We start from the raw sequence: 12848 nt of genomic DNA on the forward strand, positions 1-12848 counted from the left end.
ATGCTACCAGACCTAATAGTCAATTTTAGCCTAACAATCAATTTCAGGCAGATTATCAAGCCTTTTTAACTGGTCCTAATCTAGTGAGACTTACATGGCTGAGATAGGTTCTATGTCACCTTATGGGCAGACCTTTGAAACTCAGTCCTTGCCTTCTTTTTCTCGTGGAGAAGCTCCATAGTTTGTTGACTCTGGAGCGACCGACCATATTACTACCAACCTCAACAACCTATCTCTTCATTCTCCATATCACGACAGTGACAAAGTAGTTGTTGGTGATGGTAAGAAATTGCCTATGTCTCATATTAGTTACAGCAATCTCTATACTCATACTACACCTATTTCAATTCCGGATTTGCCAAATGTCTTACATATTCCACATATGAACAAAAGTCTTCTTAGTGTTTCTCAATTAACCAAAAACAATAATGTCGTTGCTGAGTTTAATTCTACTTCATGTGTAATTAAAGACAAGGACTCAGGGCTAGTGCTACTTCAAGGAATACTTAAGGATGGTTTATATCAATTGACATAAGCTTTTGGTACTGCTGAGTTCAAGCTTGCTATTTCATCAAAGCCTTTCAAGTCTTTGAGTGTTGTTGTTATGAATTCTTCTTCTTCACACAAATGTAAACAACATAATCATTTTGTTCCTGATCTATTGTCTAGTAGTGTTGATGTAGCACAAACTACTTCAAATAATATTGTACAGCAGTGGCATGCCAGGTTAGGGCACCCTGCTTCTCATGTACTAAAACATGTTTTGAATAAAATTCGAGTTTCTTGTTCAAACTCCGATTTTGCATTTTGTGAGTCATGTAAACTTGGTAAGCTACATCAATTACCTTTTTCTCATTGTCCAATAACAACAACACATCCTTTAGAATTGGTTTATGCTGATGTATGGGGTCTAGCACCCATTGTTTCCATTGAGGGGTTTCGATACTACCTTATTCTTGTTGATGCTTATTCTCGATACTCTTGGTTGTACCCTTTGAAACTAAAGTCTGATATTCTCTCAACTTTCGCTGCCTTTCATAAATTAGCTGAGTTGCAATATAACTTCAAACTTAAAAGTCTACAGACTGACAATGGTGGGGAATTTAAAGCCTTGTTGTCTTATCTTCACTCATGTGGGATACAACCTAGATTTACATGTCCTTACACACACCAACAGAATGGTGTTGCTGAAAGAAAACATAGACAGGTTGCCGAAATGGGGCTTACTCTTCTATCACATGCAAATATGCCTCTTAAATTTTGGGTAGAAGCTTTTCAAGTAGCTATTTATACCATCAACTTGTTACCTTCAGCTCATTTGAAGCTTAAATCTCCATTTGAATTGCTACTTTGTAAAGCACCTAACTATTTGCACCTTCAACCTTTTGGATGTTCATGTTTTCCCTACCTAAGACCTTACAATTGACATAAATTTGACTTGCACTCAGCTAAGTGTATCTTTACTAGATACAGTTCGGTTCATGCAGGATACAAATGTTTACATCCTTTGGGTAAGATTTATATTTCTAGACATGTTCAGTTTAATCCTACCAAATTTCCTTATCAACTTTTGTTTGTTTCCTCAAAAGCTAGTCCTGTTCAGTCTTCTTCTTTGTGTCCTTTTACTGCTATTTTTCATTCACTTCCTTCTTTCCGTTCTAAGGTTCCTCAAGTAGCACAACCTTCAATGCCTTCTCCTCATGTAACTCAGCCTTCATTACCCTCCTTGTCCTTTGATAATTCTGTATCTCCAAACCAGCAACCATGTACCACTACTTATCCAAATTCTTCTCGACCTAAATCTGTACTTGCACCCTTTGTCCATCCTATGATCACCCGGTCTAAATCTAAACAGTTTCTTTCATCTCCTCTTGCTCTAATAAGTAACCTAGAATCTAGCTCAGTCAATGAAGCTCTCTTTGATCCTCATTGGACTCAGGCTATAGAGGAAGAGTTTTCTGCTCTTCAACGCAACAACACCTGGGAACTGGTTCCTTTATCTCAAGATATGAATTTAATTGGCTATAAATGGGTGTTTTAGACTAAATACAAGACTGATGGGTCTATTTTTAAACACAAGGCATGATTGGTTGCTAAAGGGTTTGTTCAAACACCTGTAATAGATTACATGGAAATATTCAGTCCAGTAGTTAAGGCTCCGATTATCAGAGTTTTGTTTTCTTTGGCAATTCATTTCGGCTGGGATATTCAGCAAGTGGACATTAATAATGCATTTTTGAATGGGGAGCTTGTGGAGGATGTTTATATGTCTCAACCAGCTAGTTTTGTTGATTCTAGATTTTCTTCTTATGTTTGTAAGCTGAAGAAATCTCTGTATGGACTGAAATAAGCTCCACGAGCTTGGTATACTAAATTGAAATCAGCATTGCAAGGTTAGGGGTTCTCAAGAGCTATTTCTGATGCGTTTCTTTTCATTAAACGCACTGATATAGTGGTGCTCTTTCTTTTGGTGTATGTTGATGATATACTTGTCACAGGTTCTAACCCTATTGCTTTAAAAGCATGTATTCAGGATTTAGATGATCATTTTGCTCTCAAAACCTTAGGTTCAATCAGCTATTTTCTAGGTTTTGAAGCATACAGAAATGCTGATGGTATGTATCTTACACGGTCAAAATATATCTTAGATCTCCTGAAGAAGGCTTCTATGCAAGATTGTAAGCCTTGTGGTACACCTCTGACTTCTAGGTTTTCATTTACTGATAAGGGAGAACTGTTTTTAGATCCTACTCTATATTGGACTCTAATTGGTTCTCTTTAATATTTGACTCATACTAGGCCTGATATTTCATTTGTGGTGAATAAGCTGAGTCAGTTCTTATCCTTCCCTAAAATGGAGCAATGGTTGGCTTGTAAGCGTCTACTTCGATATCTTAAGGGCACAATTAGTTTGGGGTTGGTATTTAGACCTATGACAGATTGCCTTTCTTTAACTATATTCACCGATGCTAACCATGCTGAATGTAAGATTACACGAAGGTCAACTAGTGGTGTTTGTGTGTTTCTTGGTTCCAACTTGATAGCCTAGAGTTCTAGGAAACAGTCGGTGGTGGCTCGGTCTGTTGGTGAAGCAGAATATCAAGCCATGGCTCAAGGAGTTACTGAAATTTTGTGGTTACAATCTCTGTTTTCTAAGTTGGGATCTACATCATATTCCTATTTTGTGGTGTGATGTGACAATATGGCAACCAAAAGCATAGCAGAAAATCCTGTTTTTCATTCCCGCACTAAACACATAGAAATAGATGTGCATTTTGTTCGAGAAAAGGTTGAAAAAAGTGTAGTTGAGATCAGATATGTGCCTACTTTACATCAGGTGGCTGACATTTTTACCAAGTGTTTGCCTCGTGATCGTTCGCATTTTCTACGTAACAAGATTGGTCTGTAGCTCTCCCCTATATAGTCACAGTTTGCTAGAGACTATATATCATAAAGAAGCACAGGAATTCCACGTCTGAAGGGAGGTCTAAACTAAGGGGAAATGTTGAAGAAAATAACAACAAATAGTATTTGTGTTTAGTGCTGTTGTTTATTCATTTTAATGATGTATCTATGTTGTTAAGTTTGTTAGTAAGGCTCGGCTTCTCTGTTTTAATAGCTAAGTATAAATATCAGCTATCTTATGTTTTGTTATTCATTCAATGACAAACTTGATCGAGGCATTCTTTCTATCATTCTCTTCTTCTGTTGTTTTCTAATCTTTGATTCTCATAGGTTGGTGGTGTTACATGGTTTTGTTGATAATAATAAAGACATGTGTTATGGTTTTCGCAAAAGCACATGGTGACTTTGGATGCATTTAAGTTCTGCTTATTGTGCAGCACAAAGAACTTTCATTTTCAAACCTGTGGCATCGCACTTACTTTAGGGTTTGGCACATGTTTAGAGTTGCTGTAGACCTTGAGATCTTTGACAACTCTCATAGTGTGGAACTGAGGTCTTGCAGATCATCGCAAAGGTTGAGGCATGGGGGAGTCTTTTAACGGTGCTTATGCTAAGGATGCTAGAAAGCTTCCATGAGATGGAAGCAATAAGAGTGCATGCACAAGGCAGCAGACTGAAGATCGATCTCATTGCTGTTAAATATGATTCAGTTGCAATTCATTGCATTACAGAAAAGTGGAATTTCCTTTTATGCATTTGGATAAAGGAATTTTAAATGTCATTTGAAATACTTGCATTTTAAATTCTGTCATTTGAAATGACACTTATATGGGTGTCATTTCAAATCTTTCTATTTCTCAAGTTCAAATCCAGGGTGGATTTAGACCCAAATCCAAATGCTTCCAACAATTACATAAACAAACAATGAATTTGGAATTTGAAATTCCAAATGAAACTGACAGGGTCAATGACCCCATACAAACACAATTAAAGTGTTGTCATATTTTGTGCTCTTAAGGATCTTAGAAGACTTTTTCTGTTAATCGTATGTTTCTTTTTGTTAATGGTAATATCTAACTGTGTGTAAAGTCTGGTTGTCACAATCAAATTTGATAATAATATGTTTGCTATAGCCGATATGCTTGGTTTCATTTTAATGAGGACAGGTAGCCTGGGATTGCAAGTTCTCTTACTATTATTGTTGTTATTATTTTGTTTATAAGGTTTGTTAGCCACCAATTCCACAGGACTATATATATTTTCCTGCTAAGTAACGGGTCTATATATTTACATATAAAACTGCAATAGTTAGCACGCTGGTGGGTGTTTTTACTTGTTTTTCTTCACTATTTTTCTGTTTTATCTGAAACATTATTTGTGGATTATTTTTTTCCTTTTTGGTTTAAAATGTGTTCTTAGATTTTCTAAGCATTGTTTGAATAATATTTTTTCAACAGTTCTTCCTGTCTTGTTATTTTGGAACTACCATTTCCTTTTTTTGTTTTTTTTTGGCCCAGGGGGGGTGGGTGTAGGGGAAGGTGGGGGGGGGGTGTTAAAAATTACTGTTTCCGTTAGCCTTTCTAATTTCTGTTATGTTGTTTATCAAAAATAATTTCCTTGATATACTTCAAGTTTTTTGTTTGCTACAGGATAATTTATCATTCCCCCTAATATGCCCAGACTGGAATGCAGATGAGGAGATATTACTTCTAGAGGTATCATTCCCTCTAATAATTTCCTTTTTTATCTTCATATTATTTCATTTAATAATTGGGTGACGGATGTGCTTATGCCTTATCGTAGATGTTATTACAAGTTCTTTTCTCCAGGGTATTGAAATGTATGGATTGGGGAACTGGGCCGAAGTTGCAGAGCATGTTGGAACAAAAAGCAAAGCGCAATGTACTGACCACTATAATGCTATATACATGAACTCACCATGCTTTCCTCTCCCGGTATACAATAATTACGTTTTTTCTTTTTGAAGGGCACATATATGTATATTCTAACTATACTATCATAATTATATATATCTCATGCAATATCATTCTAGGACATGTCTCATGTTATGGGAAAAAACAGAGAGGAACTCCTTGCTATGGCTAAGGAACAAGGTGAAGCTAAGAAAGGTTAGATTTTTAATGATTTAATTCTGTTGTAGCTCTGTTTCGGAGTTAGTAGTGTATAAATTTGACACTTTTTTGCCAATCCAGTGGGCTATCATTTCTTTAATGGTTGTCAAGCTTCTTTTGTAACCTCATAAATTTGTTGTCCTTCTGTTTGCACGATCTGCTGTAAAATAAGAGAGCATTAGATCATTAATGATAAACCAATTATCCCTCTACAAAAGAATGTCAGCATTAGTTCATTACTGACTGACCACTGGCTATCCTTTTCAAGTCCCTGTGGTGCCATTCAATATGTTTTAGCCACATGAAAATTGATAATCATATGTGTCTCAGGAATTGCTTCACCTGTGGAACTTACTCCGAAAGAAGAACCTCAACCATCTGCAAGAGTCAAGTATGTCTGACTTGTCAGTCTGTAGCATTTTCCTAGCAGCTCTTTCGTTCTCTATGCTTAACTATTTTTACTGCTTGAACAGGGTTGAAGATCAAAGGAAGGATGGTCCAACTGGTAGATCTTCTTCTACCATAACTTCAGGTACTGAAGACAACAATCTGGGGCCATATTGATGGTCAGGCTTGTTGTTTAATATAGGGATATGAAGTTACAGCATTCATAATGTATGCTTTGTGAGGTTCCTTATAAATCAGATATAGGTGTAGGTGCTGGTGGTAGCAATGGTGTCAAATCTGCTAGTGCAGTTAAGAGGGCAACTCAAATTAAGGATGGCCATGATGGAATAAAAATGGAAGGTAGGATTTCTTATTCTATTTCGTGTCGTGCATATTCTGTTGTACTCTGTTGTACTCTGTTGTTTCAGTCATTTGTTTGGACACAGTTATTTGGGCTGACATTCAACTAGACATAATATAACTTGTTTTTGTTGTGGGATTATTGTCTTAGAAACTTGATGATAACAGGCCTCAGGTTTACCTTATGGCATACTATGGTATTTTTCTTTCTTTTTTTTTTTTTTTTAAATTTGTGGGACTTATTATCCTAGAAACTAGATGATAATGGGTTTTAGCTTCTCCTTCTTTTATGCATGCATATGATTGTTTTTTGTTGTGGGACTTATTGTCCTAGAAAATAGTAGAAGGTAGGGGAGAGTTTGTCATGAGTAAAATCCCATATAGAGGCTATGCACTTAAAAATAAAGCCTCAAGCATGGTTCTAAGAATATCAGCCCTTAAACCATTGAGCATGAACTCAGACTCATGTGAGACCATATTTATATCTTACTAACATAAAAGTTGGAATCTTACCCGCTTAAAATTTTTAGATCCGTTCGTATTTTACTGTCTTCAGTGGACCTACCTGCAAGCTGGGAGACACAATGCAGTTCACGTGATTATTTAGTTTGGTTTTGCTATTTATTACTCTTATTTTAGTTTCTTTCATTCTCTTGCCTCAGCTAATCAAGCAAGAATATCTTATTATCTCACTCTCTCAGTTTACATGGTAACACCTTTTTTTTTTTTTTTTCCTGCAAAGTAAAATAGCAATGCATGGACTACTTTTGGAATGACAGTCTAGCGCCACATCTTCAGGCCTAAACCTGTTAGGCAGTGCACTGTGCATCCCTTGTCTTGTCAAAGGAATGTGTCCATGTTTCCTCACAAACATGACGATCAGTTTTTCGTTCTTCTTTTCCCATGGGTTTGTGTAAGAGGGCAAGCCTTGGTAGCAATGCTATGGTTGCTTCTTTGTAACTGGGAAGTCGTTTGAGTTGTGGAAACAACCTTTTTGCACATAAAGTGTAACACTCCACCTTCTCGAGCATGTTATAACTTAAGAAATTTGGGATATATTTTTTTTTTCTTAAAAACAATCTCAACATCACATTAATACCCAAACTTTCCCATTTACCTACTTAGCATGAGAACCGTCATACATCATAAATGCTAGGCTAGGTATTCACCAATAGCGGAAGCATGAATCGAACCTAAGCATACATCAAATCGTATTAATATTACATGATCGTTTCAAACATAATCCATAATACAAGACTATTCATCAACAGAACATAAGTTTTTCAACATGACTTAAAACATAACATAAACTTTTCAACATGACTTGAAATATAACATAACCATGACATATTTGGTTCTTCACGAAGAAGAAAAATGCAGAGAAACATCTTTATTAAAACCATGACAGCTTGAATCGTTACATCTCGTCCATTTTCGTGCATTCGCTACAAACCCCATCTGAAACGTTTGAATGTTCTAGGGGCATAACACACGTTAGATGATGAATCATTTAAGTAAGGGTACATCATTCATATCTCATGCATGTATGCAATGCAACATAACATCATTCCTTTCGTTTGAGTCGACCGCACCCGACTGCTACTCTCCATTTTAACAGCCTCTTTATCAGGCCGAGGTGTATGGGTGTACCCTTGGCAGAGTAGCAACGCCAATCCCTAATCCCAAACCCTTATGTGTAGCATGATCAATAATATTATCGTGAACATATGCATAATTCGTCATCAATACATGTAAATGCACTCTACATGATGCATAACATAGCATGTCAATATGATAGAATTATTTGCATAAAACTAATTTTGGGTTGAACCACTTATTTTTTGCACGATGTTCAAAATACCTCAAAAAATGCGTACTGATTCGATTTGCGTGCCCAACCTCGATTATCGTGCACAATCTCGATTTTTTGCTCAAATCACTTCACCTCAAGCCTCAAAGTACCCTATTCATCATATTTATTTAAATGAACATCAAGGCCCATTTTTTCATAATTTCTTTGCATTTTTCTTTATATTTTTTTTTCTATTTTTCTCTTTGAAAAATCTAAAATAAATACCTACTCAAATATTTCTCCGAATATTTTTACACCAAAATTCATAACATACTATTCCAGATAATCTGGAATTTTTCCAGATTTTTCTGGCTTTTCTCCTATTTTTCTCAAAAATTGAAAAATTAAATATTTCTCAAATCATTTCCCAAACTTTTCTCTACAATAATACCCAAAATAGTGTTCTGGGTTTTTTGGAATTTTCTGAGAATTTTTCAGAATCTTCTCATATTTTTTCCTTTTTTTCTTCTTTTTTTCCTATTTTTCTTTTTTTTTTACCTTCTCCGGTCATCTTCTCTAGTGATGGCGACCTGCAACTTGCTTTAATGCTTGATCCAACTTCACCTCCTAGAAGATCTCCTCAATCCGATCACAATGGTGCCCTTGGGTATTCGAAAAAACAACCGGAAGTGCCTTAAATCGACTAATTACAATCCGGTTCCGGCGACACCTGTTTTTCCGGCGAACTATTAAATCACGCTCAAATGAACACGAAATCTCACTAAAATTTCTAAAAATGATCCTAAAAATATGAGAAACAAACTCCCTTTATCCTTCTCCCTCAATTTTTCCTCAAACCTGCGGATTCAAGACTCGCCTGATTTTCCGACGAACTCTTAAAACCCACTTAAATGAACACGAAATCTCACCAAAATTTTCAGAAATGATCCTAAAAGTATGAGGAACAAAAACCCCTTATCCTTCTCCCTCAAATTTTCCTCAAACCCACGAATTTGGGAGATAAATTTTTGAAGAATTTCGGTTATCCCATAACTTCTTATTTATAGGAAATCCCGAGCTCTCAAATGCTCATGACTACTCAATCCCACGCCTCAAAAGCTTCTACCTTCCCCAGATCAAGCCAAAACATCATCACTCAACCCCTCAAATTATTCACCAAAATCTGGCAAAAAAAATGAAAAAAATCGGCCACATTTGTGGCTAATGTCGGCCTAGGCCCAACCCTGAGCATCCCTTATCACCTTCCTCAGCCTCCCATGGCCGAAAGGTGGCTGGTTGGCCATGGCAATCACCTCACTGTTCAAGTTGCAAAAATTGCACTTTAGCCCCTCTACAAATTTTCAATTTCACTTTGGTTCTTTCTTTGAAGTCCCTAAGCTTCCCAATAGTTCCATTACAACCCTCAAGCTCTATACCTTTCATTTCATCCCTGAAGATTCGGAAATAACGTCTTTTCAACCTCCCTCGAGCAAAATTAAGAAATTACACTTAAACCCGAATCTATGTTTTGACCGTAGACCTTTTCGTTTCAATCCGAAACCACTGAAGGGCTGTTTTACATACTAAATATGAACCTCTTTTGGGTTTTATTGAATTCCTGGAAGTCCCTTATGATAATTTGGTTTTTCAGCCTACGTCGTAGCTATACCGAAAACTGTCTCTAATTTGGTTTCTTTCAGTGTCAAAAATCTTGCTTTGAAACACTTGGCATAGATATGCCTTTATTTTTGGATACTTACATCCCGGATATTTCCCTCCATTGATTTGGCTGACCAAAATTGACAATCTCTCTTAGATCCTTGAATACGACTATTCTAACATCACGGAGTAACGAAACATGATACATTTTATTCATTACAAATATGGGACCTTACAAAAAGGGTAAGACTGCATAAAACAATCTCCTGACCTTTGAAAGGTGGGGAGCCTCATACTAGGCACACCCTTTTTCTTATTGCAAGATAGGAATGAGTATAAGGTATATGAAATCCCGCCTTCAAGGTGAAGGGGGTGCGCAATAGGAATGGGAAAAATGCATATGAAGCCATATGTGCAAATAGAGGAGTGTGTGCGTGTGTGAGATAGGAATGGGAAAAGGTATGTGATACCACACATGACTTTTGGTGTGTGTGGTTGTGACAAGAATGGGGAAAAAGCAGTATGAAACCACTTGTACAAAATGAGGTGTACTTTAGTAATGGCTGACAATAATTGTTAGTTTATTTTTTAAAGCAAAGAGCACATGATTGTTTTATTCTTTTCTACATAATGCAATCTGATAAGATGACAACAATTCTTGGATTTCTACATAAAACGTTCGTTTAGTTATGGCACTAAAACAGGGAAAGTGTATGTGTTGATGACAATGTTTGAATGACTCTTAATTATAGTGTCATCCTTACATCCAGTTGATACTCTTTAAGTGTTTATCATCCCTACATTTAGTTGAAACACTAAAACAGTGCAACTGTATGTGGGCAATTTCAATGGTGGGTGTGTGTTTTTTGGGGGTGGGGAGGTTGGGGGTTTTCTTTTGGGGGGGGAGTGCTGGGGGGTGGTTGGTGAGTGGGGAGAGAGAATATGTGAATGGACAAGTGAACCTAAAACCAAATACTAACATCATCATCGGAAAATCTAATCATGAAATAGGATTATACAGATTGTAAGTATTGCAATTGGGATTCTGTTCAATTTATAGTACAAAATTGTCAAAATAGATGAAACAGGCATATATTATGAGCATATAAACAGAATTTCAGCCAGATTTCTAATAGCATGTCATTTTTAGTGTTGTAGAATAACTAGGGGTGGATAAATGCGTAGGATATGGAATCTGATGGAAGAGATACTACAGAATATCCAATAATAAAGACCACCGATCTAAATCATAAATTCAAGCATGAACTGGGGAAAATCAGCCTGAACTCATGGGGCTTATCTAAACCTGCATAAGATCAAGAAGAACAAAAAAAAAAAAAAATCAAATAGAAAACAAGAAATTCATTGGAAGCCAACCCACTAAGACAAATGTAAAGCCGTTCTTGTTGAGAAGTGCCAAAAGTACACAGGGAAAGATAACTGAAATAGAGGGAGGGGAGCCAGTGCCAATTTTCCTAATAGGACCGATACTAGACTATTTGACCTCCCAAACACTGGCAGGAGGGACTGGGCTTCCCTGGTCCAATCCTGGCCTCATTATCTAGGAAATTAGACGTACCTTGGGTTTATTCTCTATGTTGGCCTCTTGAAGTGGAAACTGCATCTGTTTATTCTTTTTGTTGCAGGACTAAATGCCTAGTTTATTTCCTTGTGAATTACTGTCAATAGACTCTCATGCAGACAGGAGCATTGGTGAGAAAAAACCTAGGACATCTGGGGATGAGGCACCTTCCATGACTGAGCTAAGTGGTTACAACTCCAAGAGGCAAGAGTTTGAAATTGAATATGATAATGACGCTGAACAGCTGCTGGCAGACATGGAATTCAAAGAAACAGACGCTGAGGCTGAACATGAATTGAAATTAAGAGTGTTGCGTATATACTTGAAAAGGTATGCTAACATGTCTTCTCTTTTGTTTCTGTTCAAGAGATCTCTGGTTAAATGTTTACCATGCAGTCAGATGAGATGTGAGATATTTACCTGGAACTTTTTCACAGGCTTGATGAAAGGAAACGCAGGAAAGATTTTATACTGGAAAGGAATTTACTTTTCCCTGATCCTTTTGAGATGAGCCTCTCCCAGGAAGAGAAGGAAATATGCCAGCGTTACAGGGTGTTCATGCGATTTCATTCAAAAGAAGAGCACGAGGAACTGCTTAGGAGTGTCATTGAGGAACACCGGATTTTGAGAAGGATACAAGACCTTCAGGTTTGACACATTCCTGACCATTGAATTTAGAATACATCAATGGAGATTGTAAGGGAGGCAAAATTGTCATGCATACTTTATTTTTGTCTTCAAATTACTTTTACCAATAGGATTATAGATTTATTTTCATATGCTTTTCTTTCTGAAATTCCAATTCTAGGATAATAAAATTTCAAGTAAAAGAAAAAGGTCAAGGTTCTTAAATTTTATCTTCCTTTATGATATCCATGACTTTTATTTGTCTATTCTATGCATTTAGGTTTGAACCAGGTTCCCAATCTAAAGAAACCCACCAAATAACTAGGCTATAGGGACTAGTTGTAAAGATGCTACCTTGTAGGTCATAGTGCTAATTTGTATCCATGCTTGCAGATATCACAAGGTCAAAGCTGAGCATATAAAACTTGTATGTGTTATGGCCATGACACTCCTCCCAAAAAATCACAATATTGTTATTTTCCATTGATAGCCATACAATTTAACCTTCTGACAACATCTATGTGTGCCCCATAGCAGTCGATCCTGTACCAAGCAGCGTATTATTTTTTCCTGGTTTGGTATGTGTCAGTACTGGTATATTTTGGTTTAGTTTTTTGGATTTATTGCTGTGTTTACTATATTTTTTAAAAAATATATACGTTTATTTATAAATTTAATACTAATACAAAAATGCTATCAAATATATGCATATAGATAAACTGACTACAAATTCATATTTATTGTGCGTACATATTTATAATAAGGTTGGAGTAATTGGAATTGAAGATAAAATACATAAGACACGATTAAGATAGTTTGATCATATGACAAGAAAACCAATAAATGTTCCTGTGAGGGGGAATGGATGAAATGGAACAAGTATTTAGCAAAAGTGGTTGAGGAT

General features: G+C 36.4%; 1 protein-coding gene across 7 annotated transcripts in view; it reads left to right on the forward strand.

Annotated features, from left to right (window-relative positions):
- The window catches only part of LOC127811310 (transcriptional adapter ADA2-like), a 67265-nt gene that overhangs the window by 47761 nt on the left and 6656 nt on the right, over positions 1–12848 (forward strand). For 3 of the 7 annotated variants that reach the window (XM_052351052.1, XM_052351047.1, XM_052351054.1), the window contains 8 exons: positions 5055–5120; positions 5235–5360; positions 5459–5534; positions 5868–5928; positions 6011–6069; positions 6189–6284; positions 11425–11647; positions 11755–11965. In XM_052351052.1, coding sequence (XP_052207012.1) covers positions 5055–5120; positions 5235–5360; positions 5459–5534; positions 5868–5928; positions 6011–6069; positions 6189–6284; positions 11425–11647; positions 11755–11965 — 918 coding nt within the window. Of the gene's footprint in view, positions 1–5037; positions 5121–5234; positions 5361–5458; positions 5535–5867; positions 5929–6010; positions 6070–6188; positions 6285–11424; positions 11648–11754; positions 11966–12848 lie in introns of all 7 variants that reach the window. The other 4 variants (XM_052351048.1, XM_052351051.1, XM_052351050.1 and 1 more) reach the window with 4 other exon arrangements.

This window comes from Diospyros lotus, chromosome 10 (assembly GCF_014633365.1).
Source record: "Diospyros lotus cultivar Yz01 chromosome 10, ASM1463336v1, whole genome shotgun sequence".
NCBI classification, from domain to species: domain Eukaryota; kingdom Viridiplantae; phylum Streptophyta; class Magnoliopsida; order Ericales; family Ebenaceae; genus Diospyros; species Diospyros lotus.